The 26,283-nt window shown below is 52.3% G+C and overlaps 8 protein-coding genes across 8 annotated transcripts; 4 read left to right on the top strand and 4 right to left on the bottom strand.

The window, feature by feature from the left end:
- Positions 1-10,656: 10,656 nt before the first annotated feature.
- On the top strand, positions 10,657-11,746 carry A1O9_10544 (uncharacterized protein; the record flags this gene model as incomplete). Its single annotated transcript, XM_013400705.1, has 5 exons — positions 10,657-10,698; positions 10,753-10,911; positions 10,988-11,094; positions 11,167-11,483; positions 11,556-11,746. The coding sequence occupies 5 exons, from the start codon at positions 10,657-10,659 to the stop codon at positions 11,744-11,746; spliced, it is 816 nt and encodes a 271-aa protein (XP_013256159.1).
- Positions 11,747-12,258: 512 nt separating this feature from the next.
- Positions 12,259-13,980, bottom strand: A1O9_10545 (uncharacterized protein; the record flags this gene model as incomplete). The annotated part of the gene is made up of 1 exon (XM_013400706.1): positions 12,259-13,980. One exon carries the CDS (start codon positions 13,978-13,980, stop codon positions 12,259-12,261), a length of 1,722 nt encoding a protein of 573 aa, XP_013256160.1.
- Positions 13,981-15,596: 1,616 nt separating this feature from the next.
- A1O9_10546 (uncharacterized protein) lies at positions 15,597-17,564 on the top strand (the record flags this gene model as incomplete). The annotated part of the gene is made up of 3 exons (XM_013400707.1): positions 15,597-16,264; positions 16,358-16,649; positions 16,707-17,564. The coding sequence occupies 3 exons, from the start codon at positions 15,597-15,599 to the stop codon at positions 17,562-17,564; spliced, it is 1,818 nt and encodes a 605-aa protein (XP_013256161.1).
- Positions 17,565-17,762: 198 nt separating this feature from the next.
- A1O9_10547 (uncharacterized protein) lies at positions 17,763-19,217 on the bottom strand (the record flags this gene model as incomplete). Its single annotated transcript, XM_013400708.1, has 1 exon — positions 17,763-19,217. One exon carries the CDS (start codon positions 19,215-19,217, stop codon positions 17,763-17,765), a length of 1,455 nt encoding a protein of 484 aa, XP_013256162.1.
- Positions 19,218-20,002: 785 nt separating this feature from the next.
- On the bottom strand, positions 20,003-20,930 carry A1O9_10548 (uncharacterized protein; the record flags this gene model as incomplete). The annotated part of the gene is made up of 2 exons (XM_013400709.1): positions 20,003-20,833; positions 20,913-20,930. 2 exons carry the CDS (start codon positions 20,928-20,930, stop codon positions 20,003-20,005), a joined length of 849 nt encoding a protein of 282 aa, XP_013256163.1.
- Positions 20,931-21,745: 815 nt separating this feature from the next.
- A1O9_10549 (uncharacterized protein) lies at positions 21,746-22,495 on the bottom strand (the record flags this gene model as incomplete). The annotated part of the gene is made up of 1 exon (XM_013400710.1): positions 21,746-22,495. One exon carries the CDS (start codon positions 22,493-22,495, stop codon positions 21,746-21,748), a length of 750 nt encoding a protein of 249 aa, XP_013256164.1.
- Positions 22,496-22,926: 431 nt separating this feature from the next.
- Positions 22,927-23,814, top strand: A1O9_10550 (uncharacterized protein; the record flags this gene model as incomplete). Its single annotated transcript, XM_013400711.1, has 1 exon — positions 22,927-23,814. One exon carries the CDS (start codon positions 22,927-22,929, stop codon positions 23,812-23,814), a length of 888 nt encoding a protein of 295 aa, XP_013256165.1.
- A 1,693-nt stretch (positions 23,815-25,507) lies between these two features.
- On the top strand, positions 25,508-26,137 carry A1O9_10551 (uncharacterized protein; the record flags this gene model as incomplete). Its single annotated transcript, XM_013400712.1, has 1 exon — positions 25,508-26,137. One exon carries the CDS (start codon positions 25,508-25,510, stop codon positions 26,135-26,137), a length of 630 nt encoding a protein of 209 aa, XP_013256166.1.
- Between the last annotated feature and the right edge of the window lie 146 nt (positions 26,138-26,283).

Genomic DNA, 26,283 nt, shown 5'->3' on the forward strand with positions numbered 1-26,283 from the left:
ATACAGGACACAAGGTCATCGGGACGGGCGTGCCAGCGATAGCGTGCGCTTACAGCACGAGCAGGGGAATTAGTCCCGTGCACTACTCCGTACTCCGTACAGAAGCAGGAAGAATGCATGCATGAATCAGACGTTAGAACCAGCAGACCAGCGCGAGAAAAGAAACAGGAAGAATAATTTAGGGTTGCTAGTCCCGAGCCAGGAATGTGGAGCGTGGAGCAGCCAAAGGGCAGCAGCCAGGGCCCAGAGCCAGGGTCGAGGCAGCGACAAGGGTGGGGGAACTGGAAGGCTAGAGAAACCCAAGGGAAGCGCTGGATCTGCGATGGAATTGGAACGTGCGACGTGGGACGAGGACGAGGATTGTGCAAGTGTGGATCGGGAAACACTTTGGTGGATTGCCTGGTGGCCTGGGATTCTGGGAGCCTTCACTGCGGTCAAGGGACACCTGTGACATCAGCCAACGCCAAAGCCAAAAGCCAAAAGCTGACGCTGGGACCAAAGCTGAAGCTGGGACCAAGGCTGTCGGAGCGTCAAAGAACGGACGGGTAGACAATTGACCGTGTAACTAACAGACTCCTAGCTAGCTAGTACACCAATCAGGCTGCCGGCTGGCCAAGCCACTAACTGCAAACCACCTAGCGCATCACTAACCCCCAACTAGCAGCCGGCACAGTTAACTAATCTACAGAGTACAGCACTATGTACGAGTAAGCGATTGTCAGCGTCAACAGTTAAGGCCCAAGCCAAAGCGTGTCAAAAAAGGGTCATTGTTTGGGTTCGGTGGACTTTAGCTCCAGGCGTCCTAGACAGTCCCAGACACGACAGGGTTCTCGATTCTGGTTCTGTTGAGGATGCACGTGTCGAGGACCGAGGGCCGAGGGCACAGTGCATCGTGACAGTGGCGTCGTCGACCTGTTTAAAGTCCTGACAGAAACATCCAGATGGCATGTACAAGGATCAGTCTGCTTCACTACACCTGGTTCAACGCGTGACGGGATGACGCGGTGCATGTGCTTGGGCGTGGGCGTGGGCGTGTGCATGGAACGTGAACGTGCCAGGGCAAGGTCAGGGGTCCGAGGCACCGGTATGCGAGTTCCACCAGACTGAGTTTTTACGATGTCCATTATTCGCTGGCCCGGCCAAATGCTACTGACGTGGGCTTTGAATCATACTGGGCAAGGGCGACATGCTGAGGGGCGACTGGGCAGAGCGAGGGGCGTTTCCTGGGGAGCGCACTACCAAGGACTCAAGGACTGAGAACTACGAGTATGTACTGTAAGAGCTGCGATGGGCTTAGCCATGGGGCCCCAGGGGTCATGCACCTGCAGGTCAAGGTGCAAGTCAGCCCCAATGCCGCCTAGGACAATGCTGTCCCAGTGCACCGATGCACAGGCGAGGGCAGCACGCCGACTTGACTTGGATGACGGAAAGTTTCAGGTGCCACGCTGCCACGACAGTCTTACTTACAGTACAACCATTATCCCGTCCCTTTTCGGGAGAAACGGCCAGGCGGCCATGTGGGGAACGTTTCCTGGGCAGAGAAAAGCCTGAATCTGGAATAAGAGGAGCAATACGAGCAGATCGTGGGCGCGAAACAGAGACAAAGAATGGACAATACGAAGTAGCGTATGTGTTCTGTCGAATGTCACCAGCGCCTTGGCCTTGGCCTTGCCCTGTGGATGAGCAAATGTCGACTGTGGTTTGTTTGGCTCTAAACGACGCCCGGAGCTCATCGCTTGGGGCCAAGGGTGGAGCCCGACGGGCCCATGGTGCTGTCCTTGGGCCATGGGAAATTTGGTCGAGGGCCGGGACCTCGATGGGGACCTCGATGGGGAAAGAGATGGGCGGCAATCCTGAATATGGAAAGTCACAGGCGACCAAAAGCCACAATGTTGAACTTGTGGGTGCCGGAGCCCATCAGAGCCGCCCCGCAACACGCAGCCCAAGGTCCACCAGAGACAGCCCCAAGAACAGGGATAGGCAGCCCTAGCCAGCAGGGCTGGGGATTCGGGCCCGGGGGTAGGAGGTAGGGGGTAGGAGGACCACGATCCCCAATGCTGGCAACGCCTAAGTTACTCGTAAGTCGCGCTGGCGGATAGGCTCTGGGCCGCTAGCACCGCCCAAGCCAGTCACCTATCGACTTCCCCTTTAGCCACGTCCCCACCCATGGCGTCGACGCTCATCAAACTGCCTCAACCGCCAGGCAACTAGCGTGACACTACCCGGTCTGGCGTTGATCCTGACGGTGATCTGATCGTCACTGATCAGTGACATCTCCTTCAGCGCTCCGTACTCAGGTAACGATGAGCCTATGATGGATTGTGGTGCTCGTAGTCGAAGTCGCAGTCGTAGTCGTAGTCGCAGTGCATGCGCATGCGCATGTGGATGTGGCAGTGGTGGCTTCCTCAGCGCCCACCGAGTTTCGAGATTGTGTGCCTTCCCTGCCTGCCAACAGCCATCCACTCAGGTGCGTCGTACAGAGTGCAGGACGGAGTAGTAGGAGGCTACAGCGCTCGCCGCAGTTTTCCGTAGAATCGCCACCACTGCTACCACCAACCCACCAACTACTGCACAGAGCACAGAGTACAGTAGTAACTCCAAGCAAAACCAATCCACCACCTCGAGGCTACAAATTTCTTCTCTGCCTTGCTCAATCGTTGAACCTGCGTCGCTTACTCACTTTGACTTTGCTCTTCGGGACCCTCGGTATCTCATCCTGATCCCTGAATTGCTGACCCTGCATCTCCCTAGGCTATGTCGGCCAACTCCCCCGATCGTGGTTCTCTTTCATCTCACAAACCGAGCATTCCGAGGGTCCCCGTGCCTCGCTCTAGTTACAACTTACACCTTGCTGCACAGGATGGGCTTGCCCGAGCTCAAACCCAACCGAACCCAAGCCAGGCAACCGCATTAGCCACTCAAACAAACCAGACCAACTTTCCCATCCTTCCGACCCCGTGCATCAATTCCCATTCGGTGCCACTCAGTGATGTGATCCTGCAGTCGGTGGATCACTTTCTGGAATGACATCTCCCCAATTCCTGCTTTTGACGCCACGACCAGAGTCCTACCACCAAGGACTAAGGACTCGGTACTCGTACCCATGTGCCGAGTGCCCGCAGTCTCGGCCTCAAACGCTGGTTGACAGGTCAATGGCTCCTGATCCACGCCTCTCTCCTCAGATACATGCGGTCGTGCTCGCTCACATGATGCGATAAAATCAACCATTGATGCCTATTCCAGCTCCCTTCCCGATACTGGCCTCTCCGTCCGTCGGTATCGCTACCTCGTGTGGCGTGCCTAAGACTCTCAAGATTTGGCCCGTCATGTACGAATTGCACCTGCCACAGTACGAGTACGTGCACACAAAGTATCATGGACATTGACCCCGGACTATTGGCTTTCTCCAAACCTTGCGCGGCTCCATTCTCCTCTAGCTGATCAAACTTATACCTTTTGCAGAGGGTGGCATCAGTATTACAAGGTAGATTGGAGACTCATCCCCTAGCCACGCAACGTCATTCGCACCTCACGCACCACCAAGCCCGCAAGCTCAAGCAACAGGCTATGGATGGGCCGATTCCTGTTCGGAATACGGAACTAACACCGCGTACGCACCACAGAGCGCACAGATCCTGCTTCGACTCCGTACAACATAACCAACGACTACGCGTACGAGCAGGTACGAGTAGAGCATTCGTCCTGCCGAGCCAAAACTGACACTAAGACCGGTGGCTTGCAGGCAGAGGCTCGCGCCAAAACTTTTTCATCACCAGACTTGCCTTGCCCTCATTAGCCCCGACCCAGAGTCCCAGATTCATGCAGCAGAATCAGTAATTCTTCTCGGTCAGTCCTCTGCCCGAGCCATCTCTACCAGGCCAGATCGAACGCTAATAAGAAAAGCCTCATCTTCCAACGAGTAAACCTAGTATTCTAGACATATATCCTAATCTACATGTAGATCCGAAGTCGCGAATCCAGATTGCCATACTCCGTACTCGTACAGCATCAGAACAGGCGGCCCGGCATAAGAAATACAGTATCTGTGATTGTGAGACGATGATCTTGACAGATATTGTCAAGGATATCCGGAGGATGCCCAGGGTCGAACCCTGACCCTTCGAAAGTCTTGCAGGTTCAAGCCCAAGGGCGGCTGATCAAACTTGCTGTCTTGTGGAACATCCAACCTACCCTGGGAAGGCTTAGGCCTACGAGTATGCAGGATCCACAGACATAATCAGACACAACCAGACACAGCGGCATCAAACGCGCAAGACGCTATGGTGCTCTAGCCGAGTGGCTGACCCTGCAGCGGTAGGCCAGTTTCCGTCCCCTGCGCCCTGGAGTCGATCCTGGCATCGCCATCTCCCGTGCAATTGTGGCACTAAGTGGCCCACATCGACTTGCTGGCGCGTCTTAGCAGCAACACCCCAGACAGCCACAAAAGCAAAAGTTAATCATCTTGGGGTGGACGAACAAGGGCGTTCTTCGTTCCGAGGTCAATCCCCAACTAGGTCAATAACAGGGCAGATGCTGTGTTTTGCACACACTCGGCCGGCGTCCCTCACCAACTCTCTTGTCAAGCCGCCGTCTGACGTCTGAACAAATACTCCGTATCGGCTTCCATGGCCGACCCACCTGCCCGCCTTTTTCCTGCATCTCCACAATCCACGTTTTCAAGGCCTATTCCTTTCATTGCCACCCAATGCGAGAGACTAGAGAGGACAAGGCGCCAGCCATGGAAGTTTCGTAATGGATGCGCGTTCCTAAGAGTAGGTACGAGGTGCAACAGGCCTCGTTGTGATCAGCCTACCACCAGGATCATGGTTACGGTCCAAACTACTCGCCAGCTTCAAAATGCTGTACCACTACGACTAAGTTTCGCCCGAGACGCACTTCCGATGCCTAAAGAGTGTTCAGATTGGGGCAGCCACACCTAAGCAACGCAGTTCTACCCAGCGCAACACCAGAGGTCAACTCTGTTACCCACAAGTTAACCTTCATCACAACCCCTCGGCCCTCGTCTCGTACAGATGTACACTATGACTGAATTGCTGGCTCATACAGAGACACAGAACGAAAATAACAGGCTCTCTACGTAACCGCCTCCCTGTCTCAAAACTCCAAAATAGGGTCAACGAATCGAATTGCCACCAGTGCAGGTCCTGTTCCGGGATCCGCGTGCCCGTGGATACGGAGTACTCGTAAATATGATAGACTTGACTAGGGGCCTTCCAACCCGTCGATCTCCCAACAAGCGTGGTGATGCCCTCGGCGGAAACCCATGGCAGCAGCACTGCCCTCTTGTCAATTCGGGCATTAAGGAAGTTTGTGCAAGGTTGTTCGCTCCGGTTGGCTTCCAGGGATCTTTGATCCAGCAAATGCTTAATTGCTAGCATGGATTCGAGGAATGCCTGCCACACGACAGGGTTCAAATGACCTGGCATTGAGGAGTACGGAGGACGGAGTGTGGTAGTAGTGCTGTACTCGGAAGAAACGACTACGGCAAGCTATTCGGCTGACCTCCCGTCCGTTTACCCCCTGTTGTTCGTGTTCTGCTTTTATCGATCTTGGAAATCAGAAGTTTTCACAAGAAGACAGGAAGTTGGCGTCCCGAACCCAGACCAATCTCGGTCGTCAGCCAGTCGATTTGAACCCAGCTGGTGCCAGCCATGTACATGGTTTCCATAAGCCAACGTCGATAGACACAGCATGAAAACGGCAGACAACCGCCGGTCCTACCACAACAGAAAAAGACTTTACCGTCAGAAGCAGATCGGGGGCGCGACGCCGACAACATTTCACTTCAGCCCCTTGCCGGCGGCCAGACCCGTTTCCGAATGCAATGAGTGCTTCCAAATCCTTGCCGAGATTCGTAGAGCACAAAAAGTCAACGAGCTTTAATCGTGCCCCGTAAGCCCTGTATTCCGTACCGATGAGTTGGCCATGCTCTCCATTGTTTTCATCCCTAAGTCGTGGGGGGAGAGGATTGCGGACTGTGACTCGTCGCCCGCTTCCAGAGGGTACAAGGCTAAGTACGAGTATTCGGTGGGTTATGATTTGAACGCAGGACAAGCCTATTTTGGTAGGCCCGGAAGGGCCAAGGTGTCCGAGCAGGTTTACAAGCTTTCAACTACACTTTGAAGCCTGCCTTGAGCAGGGGACCTCTTACACCCAAGCGGGATGGCATTCCACCTTGGATGAGATCACGATTTTCATGGATCCCATCCATTCAATTGTTGCCGATCTTTATCCCTGAAGAGCTGCTGGTTATGCAGCCCGAAAAAGATCGATCCTGATCTAGTACGGGATCTTACTCGTACAGTATATGGATCCTCGAATGGTCACCGTTGGCGAAGTTCACGTTGACTCATCGCTCGTGTTCCCTGAATCCCCGAGACGACCAATTTCAACAACGACACTCCGTACAGTACATGCGGAATGGCTCCTGATTTAGATGAAGGACTCCGTTCTCGATAGCCTGGCTCTGAAGATCCTTCTGTGCTCCGACACACAATCTTGTCTCGCCATGTGCAACTGAAAGAGGACACGCCTTGCTCGATGCCACCTCAAGCGTTCCAAGATTTCAAGAGCATCGCACGGTTGCACCATGATCCCACCTGCAACCCATCTTCATGCATTATGGATTGCTCCTGGCATGTGTCTCCCTCTCGCTTGAGCATGACTCCTTTCTATAGGAGGACCTCGATGTGACGATCGTCGACGTCAGACATACGACGTACTTCTCCAGATGTGACAATCTTACTGACGCTGTTGACACAACTGTGAAAGTACCGACGAGTACGATTGACTACGAGGAGTCTCACGTCAAGGCCCAAGCGAACATGAAGGTTGCCTAACCCAACACAGGAGTCCCCGACACCAAGAACACCACCAGCCAAATTGGCAGATCCTTTGAAGCCCTATCTCCAGCTGCATCTGTCCCTTTTGGCGGTCGCTGGTCACAACCTCAGCCGAGTCATTTGGTTCAATCGACAGCGAGAAAAGGGCAAATCGGCAAGGAAGCCTTGCATCCCGAAAAGTGTGTCCCCATAATTTCCAACTCGAGGGATGGCGGGTGGTCTAATTACGTTACGAGCAAGTGCTCCATAAGTGCCAGTGTAAGTGAAGGTGTTACATTCAGCAACTTCTTACATACTGCTTGTTTGATGTCCCCTGCAGAGTCCACATTCGATGAATCAATCAATAATCATGGTCCATGGGGCGGTCAACACCCGGCCCTTTCTTGTTAGTCTTGATCGGACTTGTGCGAAGCTGAGGTGTCTATCAGGTCGTCGGGGACGGAGCAGTCAGCGGACAACCCCTTCCAAGACCACCCATCCCTGTCCTCCGTAGCCTGATTGATTTTCATGGACTCCTGGATACCCACTTCCTCGTATATGCCTCCTGTCTGGCCTCGCCATCTTACTCGTTCCTCACCCTCCGAGTACAACTAACTAACTAATACTACTCTAAGAACTACTGCAGAGCATTTTAGTCCCATTTCCTGCTAAAGTTCCGGTTCGCCCCCTTCAATCACTAGTACGATGTTTTGAATTTTCGCGTTGCAAGCCTGGATGTCCTCGGAGCTCGCACCGTTCGTTCTCAGCATAGCAGCCCGCAACCAACACTGCAGGGACGCCCAAGGAACCCGTGTCTCGCCAACTGACCCGCCTTTCCCTGCCAACATGAGTCAGCGCCTCTCTCGATCTTCTCAACCTCAAGGATTAGTCATTTGGCTCTCAGGGTTACCGCTAAGCCCCGTCGCTGATGGACGGAGCGCCAATTCTCCCTTTTCAACGCCTCCAGACACGTCAGCCGCGTATCTTTGGCGCCTCTGCGCTTAAAGGGCTGACCCGCTAGAGGGATTATTGCCAAGTAAGCTGACCGCCCTGGTTCGCTCGTCTCTCTGCATTCGTAACTCGTTGCGACGGGTACGAGTACATCTCCTTTGGTCCAGTGGAGCGAAAGTCAAGAAGCACCCATGAGAAACCATGCAGCCATTGGGAGAAATGTTAACGGCCAGGTACGGGAAATTACCCTCTCGGTGTCCCTTCGCTACTTCGTAACAACCCTCGCGCAGTTTGTGGGTGCGAAAACACCGCCACCAAGACCCGCCTACTATGAAAAATGCTGAGGATCATATTTCTTCAGTGAGTGGCATACCTTGGTGCTCATTAGTTGAAGGAGCCCACGCGCCTTGGACAAAATTAGACACGAGATGGTCGCAAGCCGGTTGAGGATCCAACGTTTGATGTCTTATCAGAGCACTCTCTTCTCGACTTGTCCTAGACTCGCTTCACTGTGCACTGTTGCCTGTAGAAAAGACGCGATGGACGGGTCAAGCAAAGGTCTCAAGATGCTTGCGGGCACGAGAAGATGATTCTCCTCTGGCTCTGTGAGTCATATCCCAGGATGCAATTCCTTCTTGCGGGCGAAGCGGCACTTGCGCAAGCACCAACATGACACTGCCCTGCTGTCACATGACGGGATCCGCCTCATGGTTCTCATTCTTGTCGAATTCCCGGGGCGCATGCACCATGACATAGCGAAATCCAGTCCCAGCAAAATGCCCACCGAGCCAAGCCATATCCAGCGACTTCCTTCGATGAATATGAACCTCCAACCTAGTGCCCGTCCGACCAATTCCCCAGCCTTAATTTCAATGACCTCCGCGCCCGATATATCCCCTCGAAGCGTTCGCCTCGTATTACTTTTCATCGTGTGAACGGGAATTTCCGTGGGAACCCGGAGCTTTAGGGAAGGGGGTTTCTTTCGTTGTGGGTGGACTGTTGTTAGAACCCGGTATATCATGCTGAAGCATCTCGCTTATGGGATATCAATAGGAATAAGGAGTTTGAGAAGTTGGCTTCTCAGCCCGCCAGGATTCCGCGAGCCCTGAACGAGTTCTTTCGGGAATATCGAACTTTCCACCCTCTTGGCTTTTCTGTGGAAATGGGTTTAAGGAGGATCAAGCCGGCCCCAAGACCACGTTGCCATAGTAGCCTGCAAGCCGGTTTGGTTGGCTCAATTTCGGAAATCCCTCCAACAATCAAATCTAGGACACGCTTTTCAAACAACTTCGCTGACCGGGGTTCATCGTCATAGTCTCAAAGGTTCATCGAGGTGAGCTCGAAGTTAACACCGTCAACCTAGCTAATTTTTTGGCTGGCTCGAACATTTTTTTGCCAGCGTAGCCGGTTTTGGGTCCACTCACAATCCATCCTAATAATAACTCGATGGCAGAATCGGTCGTCAGACTGAAGGAGGTCGACAGCGGGCGCTAGGTGCACGACGCATGATATGTGTGCGGCCTTCAGTTTTTGTCGCAAGGTGTCGACTCCTATCTTGCACATAAGTCTCTGGTATGCCTGCTGCCTGAAAAGTTGTGAGAGAAGCACGGACAACCACCAAGCTTACCACCAGAATACCAGGGAATGGACTTGGGAAGCAGTCGACGCAATTCCAAGCCGGAAGTACCAGGAATATAAATTCTCACTCGTACTCCAGTCGACGCACTATTTGCTGTTCACCTGGGAGAGTGGAGCTGGCCTGATTCAGGTGCTCTGACATTGATAGTGTAAGAAAGTAAGAAAGCATCCACCAAGCTCAGCCGTCGATCATGGGTTAGAGTTACTGTGGCAGGCAGCCTCGAGTAGAACATTGGCGGGTGACTTCGGTGCCATGTCGTCAATATTCCAGAATACGGATCAATGAGAAAGTAACCGTGCAGCAAGTGGAGCTATCTAAAGTACATGTCTAACCTAGGCTGTTTCCATGTGTAGACGTTGGCCCTGTTGCATTGCAACGGCGACATTGAACCGCGTGGCTCGATGAAAGAAGGATTTACTGTTCTAACTGAACGATCCAATCCGCAATGCCGCTTAGCTTCACGAAATCGTTTCTAGATAGCGAGGCCCCCAAGATCTGGGCCCTCAGATGCCATCTGTGTACTCGTACGACTAGGACTCCGGCTTTGCTGATATATTAATGTTACCAACGCCGCGGACTTTGAGTGGGCCCAACGGCTTGGCTATCCTCCGAGCAATTCTATCCTGCCTCTTCCAGGATGATAATCAGCGCAGATGATTCGCACAAGAGACATCGGACGCGTTGAATTGGTACATTGAGTTTCTGGAGGGTGGAGAAGTGGTTAGATAAGAAGCACGGATAGTAGCAGCGGGACATCCACCCCTTCAACAGCGGGTCTGTACACGCAGCCTTGAAGCCAGCCTACACTATCTACAGCCTGCTCGTAATTGTAATCGTACAGTATAGACATCATATGCCTTGGCGTCATGGCCGAGCAGCCAAAGCACCCTGCACGACCAATTATCGACGGTGACAAGTATTCTCTCAGTCTGTTATGTCCAAGACGTAGAGGTGGATCTCTCTGGCGCCAGCACCCAGCTGGCCTGATCCAACGTGATTGAAAATCAATGGTATCTGCATCATGAATTCACGATCAAAGCGTTGTGCAGCCCTCGGGCGGGTCAAGCATAAAAGACCTCTCGCATCGCTTTTCTCTACTTGGACTCTTCGACAGTGAATCTCTCCCAGCTCAGAGCTACTGAGTTGTTTCTTCCTTCAACTCGCAAGCGAGTTCACGTAGACACACACCAGGTTTGATCTCCTCGAAATACCAAGCCCAGAACCATGCCGTCCTACTTCATCACAGGTGTTTCTCGAGGCATAGGAGTGAGTCCTTCCCGTTTCCGCAGTGTCGTTGCCAAGTCTAAAGTCTTCGCTCAGTTCGAATTCCTGCGACAGCTCTCAAGCAGTCCGGAAGATACCGTCATTGGCCTCGTCCGGGACAAGGCCGCAACTGAAGCCAAAATCGCGAAGGTGTTTGGTGGCAGATCAAACATCCACATCGTCGAGTCCGATCTCAACAGCTACGATGGGCTGAAGGTAAAATTGCTCGATCGGTCCAGTTGTCTATTCTCGCCTCGCGCAAAGCTGATAACCACGTTTGCTTCGACAAAAGAGAGCTGCCGAAGAAACCTCCAAGATCACTGGAGGTCGCCTAGACTACCTGATCGCGAACGCTGCGTTTATATCGCAATGGTCTGCTTTTGACTCCTTGGGAGAATTGTAAGTGACATGTCTGACGCGAGGCTTCGAACAACAAGGACCATGCTGACGCGTGCTCGTGTCCATCAAAAGGGGCAAAGACCCGCAAGGCCTGGAAAAGGACCTTCTTCAGAACTTCAAGACCAACGTGGTCGCGACGATTCACCTGATTAACCTTTTCATGCCCCTGGTCTTGGAAGGTGATGGAAAAAAAGTCATCACCCTGTCGACAGGTTTTGCTGACACAGAGATAACGACTCAATACAACATGCCTGCGGCTGGACCTTACTCCATTAGCAAAGCAGCCGTAAATATGGTCGTAGCCAAATTCAGCGCGCAGTACGCTGAAGATGGCGTTCTGTTTTTGGCCCTCGCGCCTGGATTGGTTGAGACCGGGCAATTTGAATCAAGTAAGTGATGTGGATATGATCCTACGCATTCGTGTAAGAAGCGCAGATAAACTGAAACTGTGCCTACAAAAGTGACCCCAGAACAAGGAGCGAAAGCGATGGCCCTCTTTGAGAAGTTCAAGAAGTATTCGCCTGACTTCAGCGGTCCAATCACAACGGAAGAATCTGTTAAATTGATGAGAGCCGTGTGGGAGAAAACTAGCGTGGCTAACGGAGACGGTGGCGCGTTCCTCTCGCAATTCGGAAACAAGCAATGGCTCTAGGTAGCTCTCTTGCCGCAAGGCGCTGCCGCAGAGAAGGAAACTCTGTCAACCGGGACGCGACGTTGATGGAATTGCAGCAGATTGTGCGCCTTGGACCGCATTCACCGTTTCATGTAATCCATACATTGTAGGTTGAGAAACGCATAGTCTTAATCTATCCTCATGATGATTTGGATAACGCAAAGGGCCAGAGATTAAAGCAAGCGAACCATAGAGGCTGGGCCCAACATAGGAGGCGAGTTATTTGAGCGCATCCGGCTCAATTCTTGGGATGTCACTTCCTCCATTGGTCTGCGCTGAGCTGCTGAGTAGCAGATGGATTGCAAGTGGTCAAGCTTCGTTAGTGGTCAAGCTTCGTTAGTGGTCAAGCTTCTTTGAATCCTGGCCTCCGACATGGTGCTGGTCCCTATCTTACTTGGCGGTTTTGTTCAGTAAATGTTTGGGAGGAAACAGAAACAGGGTATCTCCAGCCTCCAGCCTCCAGCCTCCAGCCTCCAGCCTCCAGCCTTCTCTCATATAAAATCTCTCCCGGCAAAAATGTGAGAGACCTCGGGCAGCAACACCTGACGAGGGAGCAGGCCTGGTGCACCGCCCCAAGCCGGGGTCTGAAGAACTGGCCCGCCCTTTCCTTTGCCGTCTTCTTGGCTTCCTTGGTCTTCTTCCGCGGCACTGGAAGAAGTCTCAAACAAGCACAGAAGCATGTCACTCAGGGAGCTGGCTGGTGCGTCCGTGGTCGCAGCTCGTGAGGCAGAAGGATGCAGTACTCCTGGCATATCCCCAGTCTCGCGTTGTTGTTCAGGAATACCGCTTTGTTTCACTCCTTGTGAACCCAGTTGTCGGGGCACGTGAAATGGAGACAGAACGGGTTGCTGATCCTGGCCTGGTGGATGGACCCCTTCATTCTTCAATCCTATATTATGATTGCTGGGAAGTCCCATTGTTGTCGTAATTGATGGCGGAATCCCGTCTACGGCCAGGGCCATCCCTCGAAGCTCCGGGTAGTAGTCAAAAAAATCGCGTTTAATGCCCAGAGCGTGGAAGTTGTTCAGCGTCGCCAGGAACGTTGGAGATATTGAATACGATGCCTCGGCAGCGTTATAAAGATAGCAATCTCGAACTTCGAATGGCCATTGAACCCGAATACTGTTTATTAACATGCGCCAGAAGCGGTTCGAGCAATACTTATGTTCGTGGGTCACTAGCGCCCTTCTGATTCCTGGCCAGGAGATGAAGTTTGCGGCATATGCGTAGTAATCTTGGCCATGGCTCTCAAGGGCGAACGAGGGAATTGTGCTGTAGATTGCCTGGGAGTGCTCGATATGGGCCAAGAGCAGACGAGACACGCCGATGAGAATGGCGAGGCGATTCATGGTGCCGTCTGCATATTTGAACAGCGACTCATCCATGACTCGCAAGATAGGCCACATGGGATGCACGTTGCCGTGCAAATCAACGGCGTCCCAGCCCTCAATGATAGCTCGCACTACGGTGTCCTCATAGTACGGATCGGCATGACCCGATGCAGCAACAGAAGAAGGCCACTCCATCCAGGAGCCGAGCGTAACATTGCCGTAGTGCCAGTGATTCAGATTCAGCATCCTCAAGGCCTTAGCACGACCACATCCACAGCTGCGGCTGCTATTCAAGGACGTGCTTCGGGTCGACTCGGTGGGATAAGGCATGCCCAGATAAGGCCGCTCGAACGTTGTCCTGGCGATATTCATAGTGGGATTCTCTGGCCATGTGCTCGGTATGTCGTTCTGATATTTCTGATAGTCAAATTCCTCCAGCCGCAATGGATCTGTCGATGGCAGCGGAGGCTCCTTCTCCAACCCCGGGATCATGAAGAGTTTAGGGTCGGTTGGAAAGTGCATTGCTTCCTGGCCGGGTGAAGGGTTGAATGAAGGCGCAGCTTCTTCCATTCGGGCCTCTGTAGTAACAATATCGGGCGTCCTCGCTGCAACCTCCTCTGGTTCTCTTTGAGCACCAGTTTGGCCAGGCATCAAGATGGCTTCGATGGCGGCCAGCTTGCCCTGGAAGGAATCTCTCTCCTTTTGCAATTGCGAGATCCTCTGAACGAGACTATCCAATTGGCCGGATGTGTCAGCTTCTCTAAGTTGGTCCACAAGGCCTTCGAGGTAGGCAATGCGGGTATTTTTCCGCTGACGAGAGACTCGCTGGCATCTGCGGTCAGATTCCCTCTTCTTCAAGCGGCGATCTGAAGCTCCGTCCATTTGGCGGGAAAGTGAACCTGGGCATTCAGCTGTCTTGCTGCTGGGTTTGTACTTGTTTGGTGTCATCGACTTCAGTTTATGCAAGCAGGACACTGTGATACGGGAAATGGCGGCGTTGAGCAAATCGACCGCTCAGTATTTAACCAACGTACGACCAGCTTGCTGTCTGCGTTGATTTGCGATGTGAATAGGATGGTGGCGCTCCCATACATACCTGCTGGCTAGATAGCTTGTTTTCCCCAAAGATTTCGTGATTGAAGTACTCGTAAGAAAGGTCACAATGGATCGGTGCTCAAGTGGAATCAGCCCACACCGCGTGGCCCTGCGGGAGAGGTCCATACGCGAAGTGGCGTTGAGGCCAAGGACGGGGACCCCAGAAATAATGATTGCGGAAGCGGTTCTCAGACTGGATACGAGATACTCCATACCGCTGACTAGATTCAAGTGTTTCGGATTCATCCGGATATCGAGGGCTATTCATACACATCTGAAGCACTCAGAGCAGGCTGTTCGCCTCAAGCGAAGAGAACAAACCCCTTAGGATGGCTACTTCAACCCCTGTCTCGTCTTTCCAAAGTAATGGCTTCAAAACGACGGCAAGATTTCGAATGGCATATTCTTTTTAGGGCAGAAACTACAAGGCAAGACGACGGAATACTATTGAGATGGTCGCCGTTTGGAACATGGACTGGTTCGAAGCTGATTGATTTGGCCATGGATCGTTGTGCTTTACGATTCGATACACGTTGAAATCTACGATGAAACAGTGCTCCATCTCAATTCTCTAGAAGACGATCCCGTGAAACTCCGTGGGATCCAGGTAATTAATCAGCGCCCAGCCCTACTATCTTCGCCCTCGCCCTCGCCCTCACCACTTAATTAAATCCGAGACCTAGACGCACATATCCTGACAGCGCCATCCTGACACCCCAAATATTCGCCCGAGGCCGATTTGGCCAACCAAGACGTGAGTATTGAGGGGTTCTTCGTGACTGGGAATAAGGCACCTGCAGTAGCGGAACAATGCCATCCCGTCGGTGCAATGGGCCTGGAGATATGAGACTTCGGCCACGGTGGGTTCTACCAAGTACTCCTAACCGGTTACAGTACTCGTACACTCCATCTTGAAGCGGGACTTCATGAATCTTGCGGTTGGTACGAAGCATGCGTGCGATCACGGCGCAAAAGTGCGCGCCAGTACCTTTTCTCCCACCAAACTGGTGAAGTGCAGAGGGCCAACACCGGCTCCCAGGCATTGGTACCCCAAGCCTTGCCTCATTCACGCCGCATTGCCGCGGTCTCGTTTACTCTATAGCTGATGTGAGGGTTGGGGGAACGTCTCCGGACCTATGAGTTAGTCAGCACAGGCTCAGAAATGGTTGCAGTGCCGAGGTTTCCTCCACCGCCCTGCGCATAATGTTGCAGATCGAGATGGCAAGGACTGGTGGGACATTGGCAGTACTGTGGAGGTTCAGCCCGTCTTGAAGGGGGTTGTTGTCAAACAGCTCCATCAGCCTGATGCTGAGCTTGCACGGCGACCAGAGCCTCCCATCGTTTGCCTTCTTCCTGTCAGTGCCATTTCCGACTGCCCGGCCTGCAACATCCAATCCCCGAGTATGGAGAAGGACAGTCGACTCGCCGTGGCCGACGTGGACGTCAGATTCGACACTCGCATGCCATCTCAAACACGAGACTGGTCACAGTATAGCTATCGCTGGAGACCATGGCGACAGAGAATCACCGGTTTCACCGAAATAGTCGAAGCCAACTACCAAGGAGGCGGCAACCCCAGAGACCCCTTTATCGTGAAATGGCTGGACACCGATCCCGAGGACCCTCAAACCTACAGCACCTGGTTCAAAGTCACGAACCTCATCATCTGCGGTCTGATGTGTTTCTGCATCACCCTCGCCTCCTCCGCATACACCGCGGTAGCTGAGCAGGTCATGGACGAATTCGATTGCAGTCAAGAAGTCTTCTTAGTGGGTCTAAGCCTCATGCTCGTTGGATTCGCGCTTGGCCCTCTTGTTTTCGCACCTTTGAGTGAAGCTTTTGGCCGGAGGAATGTAGTGTTGGCTACGTTGGCCATCCATACTCTGTGGGCAGGATTGTGTTGTATGGCCCGGAACATCCAGACGTTACTTGTGTTTCGTTTGTTTTGTGGAATCTTTGGATCTCCAGCGCTGGTCATTCCTGCAGGTCAGCTTGCCGACATCTTTGGGCCCAAGGAGCGAGGACTGGCAATGGCAGTATTTGCTGCGGCCCCGTGGCTTGGCCCAACAGTGTTAGTTGCCCTCGGCTTTGGGAGAAGAATGCCCCTCGAGCTCGGGTTGCCATGCTCCCTCCAATCTTGATGCTTGCTAACGGTGATCCGCAGGGGCCCAAGTATAGGAGGATATCTAGGGCTAGCAGCTGGATGGCGCTGGGTTATGGGCTTTCTTGCTATCTTCGCGGGCGTACTGTGCATTCTCGGCGCCGTCTTCGTCCCCGAAACATATGCCCCAATCCTGCTTAGAAAAAGAGCACAGCTCTTATCCAAAGTTACAGGGAAGACATACATTACAGCCTTGGATGAGGACCATCCATACACATTCAAAGACATGCTAAAGCGCTCTCTGATCCGCCCGTGGGCCCTTTTATTTCGAGAGCCAATAGTGCTGCTTCTCTCGGTGAGCAGCCTCCAACCCTTTGCCTGTCGACTCAGCCACTGATACTTATGGCTGCAGACATACATGGCCGTCGTCTACGCATTTCTCAACCTCAACTTTGCGGCCTTTCCTATAGTCTACCAAGAGGGGTATGGATGGAATGCAGGACAGGGTGGCCTGGCCTTCTATGGAATACTGGTAGGTATTTTGATTGGCATCGGCTTGATGTATTTCGACAACAGACGGTATATCTGCGCGTACAATGCTACTGGTGGCTTCGTGCCTCCGGAAACAAGACTTCCAACTGCTATTGTCGGCGGTGTCATTGCCATCATCGGCCTGGCCTGGTTCGCTGCAACAGCAGATCCGACTTTCCACTTCCTCATCCCGATCTCCTCGGGTGTTCCATTCGGAGTGGGCTTCATCCTGATATTCCAGGCTTGCTTCAATTATCTGTACGTTCTTCAAGACCCGCCTTCTTTTTCCAGCAACCTTGATAGGTCTCATGCCTCTAACGCTCAGATCCTTCGTGACAGTGTCGACTCGTATGTGATCTACACCGCCAGCGTGACCGCTGCCAATATCGTTCTGCGTGCTACGCTTGCCGCCGCCTTTCCGTTGTTCACGCCTAAGATGTACGATAATTTAGGGGTACACTGGGCCTCTGCTGTGCCGGCTTTTATCGCACTCGCCTGCTTCCCATTTCCCATCTTCTTCTGGAAGTATGGAGAGAGGATAAGGAGGAGATGCAGGTATTCCGCAGAGGCGGCGAAGTATTTAGATGCTTTGAAGAGTGATCGCGAGAAGAGAGTGGCGGTTGTTGGTGAGAAAAGCTTGAACGGAGAGGTGCTGGCTATGAGAGTGATGGAGCCCATACTGGAGGAGCGTCGAAGGAGCCAAGAGCCGAATGAGGAGGACGGAGTACACCCTGAGTGATGGCAGATGCAAACTTTCCGAGGGTGAATACTCCGTTACATGCTCCCACTGCATAAAAAATACTGCGGGTGAGGGGACGGTGAATTGTCCCCTAAGTTCAAATGCCTGATCATTGTAAAGGGGCTGCGGCTGTGCTAATTATGCATAATAGGAATCGAATCTCTCTATTTTCAAACTTTCCCTTGCACTGCTCGCTGTCTAGAAAGACGCCTTCCATGCTTCTGCGATAGGTACATTTCCCACCAGGAAGTTAGGAGCAATGCCTTGAACGGTAAATTCGATCCTATAACCCTCGACAACACTGTGCACACAGCCTGCTCCAGCGACCGTCTTCCCGGATAAGCGCTCCTTGATCCACGACAACCACTTCGATGAACTTGCTTGGATCATAGGAAAGTGGTTCATGCCTTGGTAAGTTATCATCTCTAGTGATTCACCCCACTTTTCTTGCTTGTTCATGGCGCAGGTATCGTTGAACGTAGACTGAAAATTCGGAAGGTCGATGGGGGAATCCAGCCCTCCAGCCAGCAGAAGCACTGGGCCTTTGAGTTTCTTGCGCCCGGTCTCTGAAAGATTGGCGTATCTTTGCACAGTCGGATGAGATAGCCAATCAGGCTTTGTTGTGTTGAATAGCACATCTTCTGTGCTCGTGGCGAGAGTGTAAGTAGGAATACAGCCGTTCAAAGCCTCGACAACATTGCGGAATCGGTCGTACCCCAGGGCTGTGAGACCAGAGTCGTTGTATGCCGGGAATGCCGCAGTGACTCCTGCAATGACAGCTGCTTGCAGACCCAGGAGGTTAGGATTGAAGATGTTTGTCAGGTCTGTTAGCTGCTTAGCCAGAAGGCGGAAGTAGCCGACGGCGGGCGCCATAATAACTGTCCCTTTATATCCAGCCAGAGGCTTGTCGACTAGTCGCTCTGCGAATGCCCAAATGGCCGCTCCTCCTTGGGAATGGCCCATGCCAACGAAGGGACCATCTGGCAGTAGCTGGGAGGGAAAGGCCGCTCGAGCAGCAATGACTGCGTTGGCGAGGTCCGCAGCAACTGCTGGTCCAAGGAGATATGGGTGTCCGATGTGCTCCCCAGATGGCAAGGAACTGACTCCAAGCCCAGCATAGTCTGGTGCCACCACGGCCACACCCTCAAGAGCGAGGCGAAAGGGCACCATGAAATGATCCTGCAAGTATCGGTAGCTGCTAGGTGCACATGCTTTGACGAATCCAGATGTACCGTGAGCCCAGGCCACCATTGGGAACTGGTTGCCCTTGAGCTTAGGGGCTGAAAGTGGTGCATACGGCCAGAGGACGTATGCGGAAGCAGGCAAGGTCGTGCCGTTCAAGTCGCTTGTAGTATACATGATGCGTGACATGGAAAGGCCACTGGGTACGGTATAGGTAGTGAGGTTTGTGAAATATTCCACCCGTAGCAGCTTTCCTGGCGCAAGGTCTTTCGAAAAGTTCGATGGCACGTCGTAGAACGCGTAGTCGTTGCTTCCATGCTGAGTGGCTTCCCATGCAGATGAATTTACCACGAGTGACTGACATACGCCCATGCATGTTGTAGAACTGAGGTCCTGAGCTGCGACGCCAGAGGTCGTCACTTCCAACAAGAGGAGGAAGAGGAAGAGGAGCGCCACTGAATATGACAGCATGTTTGCATCATTATACATGGCTAAGAGGTGGAAAGGGTGGCGCTCTGGAGAGTCCAGGGAGTTTGGCTGGGGAAAAGGCATGAAGGGTCCATATATACATTCAGGAAACCTCATCCAGTCCATCTTAACCTTGCGTATCAGGGGACATCTTACTAAACCAAGTATTCGCGTATTCAAACGTTGCGCATGGCAGCGTTTCCCGTCGAGTGGACAGGGTGAAGCGTTGCTCTACCAGCCAGACACTAGTCCGGTTCATCTGGTACCGCGCATGTACGGTGCAATGAGCCCCACACTGGAACTAACGCTTTCCCTAGCATCTTGGAAACGTAGATCGATAAGATGGTGCCTAGGTGAAAGAGTTTAATGAGCGGTCGGGCTTCAAGAGGTGTGTCTCAGCTCAAAAAAGCTGAAATGCGTATTGCGTATTCATCTATCCTTGCTCGCGGGGCCATATCAAAAGCAGCTTCGGTGGGGTCGCCCACCGTCCTCTCTACTTCTGGCCAAGCATGACGAAGTCCCATGCGAGTAGGATTGTCTGCAGGTCATCGACCTTTGGGGATTGTGGAAGATCAGGTACTGTTTGATTTCTGTTATCCGGTCAACCCCCACCAGGACGACGAAGGTGGCGAGGCTGATTCACCCCTGCCCCATAGAACTAAGGTTCAATGCGCCGATTGGCCATCCTTTGTGTCGTGCATCGATTATTCTCCTTCGTGCAAGTATGTGGGTCACATCGAGACCAGAAACTGTTCTCAACTCAACATGTACCGCGATGTGAGACCTAACTAGATGTTGTTCCTATACAAAGGCTGCACCTCGACCTCCCTTAGCCATAACCCCCACGGCCTGTCGGAAGTCGCGCCAATTGCAGGTTCAGTATCAATCGCCTCTTGAGCAGTCAAAGGCTCAAAGGCGGTCGTATTCACCCCGCCAGACCAAGCCTGTGCTTCGGGTTCCGTCAAAGCCTCAAATGCACCTCTGATCATGGCGGCCGTAGTCTGAACTTTGGCATTGGCCTGCGTATACACTGCTCTCACCACTGCCTCCTGGATGTTCGCACCGAAAGTGGTGAAGCCATGCTTGCGCATCAGCACAGCGTTGTAGTCAGGACTTGTCGCAGGTGGATCTGCAGTTCTATTCTCCGACGTAACAAAGGTCTTTGCGAGGTCTGCCCCCAGCTTCGGCGACCGGATCAGGAGGTCGCGCGATTCGGTTTGGTTGTACGAGTCCTCCAAGTCATATAGAGGCACTGGCTCAGATCCAAGAAAGCCCGCCATATGATAGACTGCCCGCAAAGGGACCCCAGCGACCGCGTATGGAAGAACCTCGGGGCTGTGAGAGTGAATCACAGAGTATACCTCTGGGTATGCTTTGTACATCTCACCATGAATATAGCGCTCAATGAAGCCCTTTGGTGCATTTGGGTCGACAGGCTGGCTGTCCTCAATGCGATATTGAACTAGATCAGCGGCGTTGCTGACCAGTGCCGGAGCCATGTTTGCAGACATCAAGTAGGTGGAGTTGTCGAGAGGGTGGCGCACTGAAATGTGTCCATATGCGTCGACCACGCCATTGTAGTGTAGTATATGGTTGGCGGTGACGAGCTGACGTTGTATCTGAGAGATAGTTGGCTTCTCTCTCGTGGTTCAGATTACAGAGAGGACAATCGTTCAGTGTGTGGTTTCAGTGGCTTACCTGTTTGAGATCGACCATTTTGTACAGTGGTTATCCCCAAGTATTTTTGATATGAAAAACATGCGCAGAACACACTTCCAGAATGCAACGAGTGCGAGAAATTGGGCTTGCAGGGTATCATATCACGGGTTAGGACGGGTATAAACAGGACCGGAGATGTATAGTTCCAGGCTAACAACCGAATATGATTGGTGCCCGCCCCAATTTGTTCCTCCTCAGTCGGTGTTCCGGGGAAACAAATATTGTTTCCGTGGTACGAAGTAGCTGATCTTTTTCATTGCAACACAATTCTGATCGGCTCATGACCCTGTAAATGCTCGGATCTTCCAGACCGCCTCCTGGTCTGTCACTCCTCCACAGGCCTTGGCTACTTAAGCTCCTGGCCTCCAAATCTGCGAAAATCTAGGCGAAGCGTGGAGTCACAGCCATTCCAAGATCGCGGTATGCTTTGGACTGGAACATCTCAACGTCACGATGCGAGTATCATCGTCCTTAGAGAATCTAGCGATGTACTAGAGTTGGGTGGCATGAGGGCATCAGTCTCGATCAGAACACCTGATCAGGGCTGAAGCAATAGCGGTGTACCCTTCGATGACTGACGATGGCTTCTTCCAAGGCGTGTTTTGATCTAGGTAGACGGAATCCCCGTAGCCTATTTATGCTAGGCGAAATGGCGAAGAGAAATTGACAGCAGGTCGTCAGAATTCGTGACTTCGTGACTCCCAACTTCTCCATCGTGCCGCCTTCTGACAGAGTCGTTGGCAGAACGACTTAATAATTTGAAGAGAGTGAGATAGGCACAAGATTGAGCTGCGCTTGACCAGTAGTTGAGATCATTCCGCAATCGCATCCAACTCCATGCCTCCGATTTCGCGCACACTTGCTTCGTTCTTGTTGAAAACAGCCCGCAACTCAATCTTGAATTCAGACATACGAACACCTAGGATTTTGAGGATGGAGGTCTTCCTGGAGTCCAGTATGTCGCCTTCTTTGCAGACCAAGTAGCCGTCCTCATCATCCATTGAGCCATCTGGGCGCTCTTCCAGAACCACCTTACCCTTGACCAGCCGCGTGGGAATGCCGAGTTTCCTCAACGTTGGTTCGATCTGAATAGGAAGAGGGTCGTCCTCACCACCATCGACGCCGTATTGGGTATAAAGCTCACCAGGGGGAATTCTGATCTCTTGAGATGCTGTAAAGCCGCTTCTTGCAAAATCAAGGTTTGAGAAGTTCTCAAAGTACTCCTCAATCTCTGCGGGCTCGCGATCTGTGAATAGTAACCCAATGTCTCCTTTCACATATGGGGCCAATGCACCAACGCCAGGAACACACTCGGTTTCCGGAGTGGTCCCTAGTCCTACTGCCATGACCTTTGTCTTTCCCATCATGATCCTTGAGTCATCGAATTCCGCTCTGACCTGTTTCAGGAAGTTGTTGCGGGTGTTCTGAACATCAAAAACCCAAATGTAGGAGTATTTTTCAGCGGCCTCTTGGACATTTGCGGCGAGTCGGCGCACAAGGTCTTTGCGGTTCTTGCGTGTTTTGGAGGTCGGAATGACACGGTTACGCTTCGAAGAGGGCATTTTGGTGGATTTGCCTAACGGAGAATATGGGTTTGAAGGTCAAGTGGTGTCTGGGTCTTCGAGCCTTTTGCCAGTTCATAGAACCTGCGATTAAAAAATAAATTTTAGAGTTTCGCCAAGGCACGATTGCTTAGCAGTCGTCTTATTCTATATTGGGGCTAGTGTCACGCTGCCCTATACTTGCCGCCCGCCGCCCGTAGCTTCTATTTCTAGCTGATGGATTGAACCCGGGGCCAGATATGGAAAATACACGGCCTCATATACCAATTTAGACTTTCAGCTGGAGAGGTCGAGCCGCTCTGCCGATGAGACGGACGGACCCCCGGGAGTTGGAGATGATCAACTTGTGTCACTGCTACTCTTTGCTCGTTCCAAACAGGCACAGCAAGATCTCCCATTCTCTCTAGAACCACAGCGCACATCCCATCAGCATGGCAGCTCCACTATCTTCCCTGAAATACATCAAAGTCAATGGTGTGAAACTTGCCTATCGCGAGTCTGGCCAAGGTGAACCACTAGTTCTGGTTCATGGCCACATCTCCGATTATCGCACTTGGACAAAGTTAGAAGCCAGATTGTCTTCGAAGTACCATGTGTACAGCTACAGCAAGCGATTTGCATGGCCAAACGAACCCATCAAAGATGGCGAGGGACAGCCATGGGAACAGGACTCGCTCGACCTAGCCGGCTTGATTGAAACTTTGGACATCGGCCCAGTCCATGCGCTGGGGAATTCATCCGGAGCCACCAACATATTGTGGCTCGCAAAAACGAAGCCGCATTTGTTTCGCAGTTTGCTCCTCGAGGAGCCACCCATAATCACGTTGTTTCTTCCAAGCCTGCCGCCATCTCCACTATCTGTGCTGAGCTTCCTCTTGTGGCACCCTATATCATTCTTGCCTGTCATGATCTACGGAGCTACCACAATTGGGCCCGTTGTGGAACTCGCAAAACAGGGGAACTACGAAAAGGCATTGTTGACTTTCGGAAGCGGCTGCCTGGGCCCGAAATCCTGGTCGCGGTCGCAAGCAGATCCTGAACGGAGCGAAATGACCGAGGACAACTCACGCTGGCTCTGTCACTTTTTCCGCTACAATGAGTTGCCCAAATATACGTTGGAGGATGCAAAGAGCATCACGATTCCGACACTGGTACTCACTGGCGCCGATGGTCCGTACTTCCAGCAGTGTATCGATGCTGAGTTGATCAGAATATGCGGAGCGGGGAAGAAGATGGAGGCCAGGATTCCTGATGCGGGCCACCTCATGCACGAAGACAACGCCGAGGGTGTATATGAAGCAATTGTGCGGTTTCTCTGAAATTGGTGGCCGTGAAAGTAGTGGCGAGCTGGGGACGCAGAACCCTGGCAGTAGGTGCACTGTGGGATCAACGAACGGGGTATTTCCAACTTCGTTGACAGCATAGCCGCGTCTTCACTTTTGAAGTCTGGATAATCTCCCCTGCTTTCGTCATCCACGCCAGACTTTGATTGACCATATATTAGAGATTGTCCAGTCGTGACTAAGCAAGACTGGCCCGGTTGGTGATAGATGCCTAAGTGGAAACAGCGGAGATGTAAGAGAGTGGACGGTTTCGACGTCTTGCTTTATACCCAGTCTCCCTCTACCACCTTGGATAGCAACTGTCTTGGCAAGGCTTTGTACGTAGCTCCGTGTTGGAACTGTGTTCTAGACAGCCATTCCCTGCCAGGAAATGAGCAGGGCAATGATGGATTTCAGAAACAGGTACCTAAGTGAGGAGCAAAGATGCTCGAGGAGCCTCGAATCTGGTGGTTGACTGCTCATCAATGTCCCATCAACCAGAACCCGCCCGAGGAAAGGCGTATTCGCAGCAAAAGTCCAGAGAACTACCGAGGACTCCTGTCATCATTTTCAGCCACCAAGAGACGATCTCTGGTCCGGACAAGTTCCGCCTCGGGTCATGCAAACCTGAAGGTCGATCAACATGGCTATTTTTAATAGCTGTCAGCGCAAATCGCCACACCAAATTTGTGATGGACTATCAACCCAGATATATTTCATGATTCGGAATTATTCAAAGGCGAACTCAAGAGGACGTGTATGGCCCACAGCGCCATTCCTAGCTCAAAGAAACCTGCGATTGCTGGCCCTCTCCTTGACCATGTAAAGCACCAAGCGGGGAAACCAGAAGATCATCCCTGGATCCAAGGATACAGCGGGGTAAGCTTCACATTGCTTTGTTGAGCTGTGCTCGTCTTGGCTATCTCCAATCTACTCGTACGGTGCTACCTGGAGACGCTCGTCGCGTAAGGAGCAATGGTTCGAACGAACGGTTGATCAAGACCCACGTGGATCCCGAATTGGACTCGTACGTTTGATGCGCCAGGTCAAGTTCGAAGAGTACGCACTCTCATCGCCCAAGACTTTAAGGTGGACACGCTTATAGAGAAAGGGTTGCTGGGAGGGTTCATACTGTCGCAGACCGATACTACCGGTAAAAGCTCCAATAGGGGCTGATCAGAGGGCTATCCAGGCGCACGAATCGGATGCATCATAGTTTCATCCTGGACCATCTCAACCTTCTTGGCTGTGCCCTGATGACGTCCTCGAACTGAATTACAAATAATAGCCATGTTGTTTGTTTTGAATCGAATCAACCACATTCTCTCTCTGGTCCCTGACGCTGTTTTCTTTCTCTCTCTCAAGTATCGTCGGAGTCGAGTGAAAAGATGAAAAGATACGCCTTACTATTCGGTCTTTGGGGCCTCGCTCCTGTTCTGGCCATTCCTCCTCCCGACTTTGGTTTCCCTGAAGCTCCAAATCACACCGAACTCTCGGTTACGTATCAGGACAATGGAAACACCATTGTCGTCCAGGAGGCGGACCTTTTTGGCGTTGGCGGTATGAGCCCAAAGCCTGTCTCTAAGTCAGCCACTCACTCTCTCTAGTCGCCGATGAAGAGCCCGTTGTTGCTGTCGAAACCGCAAATTACGAGTCAATTGCAAGCTATAATGGATCTTATGTCCTTCTAATGGTCGACCCCGACGCGAGATTCCCCGAGAATCCCACACTCAGGTTCATCCTCCACTGGCTTCAAACCAATGTCACAACCGCCCCTGTAGGTCCAGACGGTACAAGTCAACTTATCAACACCACTGCCCCACGAGTCCCCTACCGCGGCCCGGGTCCACCGACCAACTCTTCAGCTCATCGATACATATTCTACGCCTTTTTCCAGCACGACAATTTCACTTTCCCGTCCGCGTTCGAATCTTTCAATGCCACCAATCGGGCGAGCTTCAATCTCACAGCCTTCCTTGACGAGTCAAACCTGGGGCAGGTCCCCGCTGCAGCTCAGTACTTCTTCGCCAGCAACGAGACAGGGGTCCCGCAGGACTTTTCTGCCGCCGCAGGTGGTACGTACCCAGGTGGAAATGGTGAGATGATTACACAAGGTCCTGGTCCAAGTGTGACCGCAAGCACTCTTCCCACGACTGTATCGGCTTCTACTACAGGGTCTGAGGGCACGGCTTCTGGCTCCGGAACTGCATCCGCTACTGGCTCCGCTGCTTCGGCTTCTGGCTCAAACAGTGCGGTAGTTCTGCAAGCCAGCACTCGTGGCCTGTTTACTGTGTTTCTCGCGTTCTTGAACCTGTTTTAGATATGTCCAGTTCTAAGATGAGCGGACTATCAACCCGTTGATATACAATATCCGCCCGCGGATTCTCAACCAATACCTAAGATTTTCATGCCATACCCATGCTACAGTTAACAGAAATTTCGAAGAATTTGCCTATAGATCACGTA

This window comes from Exophiala aquamarina, assembly GCF_000709125.1.
Source record: "Exophiala aquamarina CBS 119918 chromosome Unknown aczIA-supercont1.13, whole genome shotgun sequence".
Lineage (NCBI taxonomy): Eukaryota > Fungi > Ascomycota > Eurotiomycetes > Chaetothyriales > Herpotrichiellaceae > Exophiala > Exophiala aquamarina.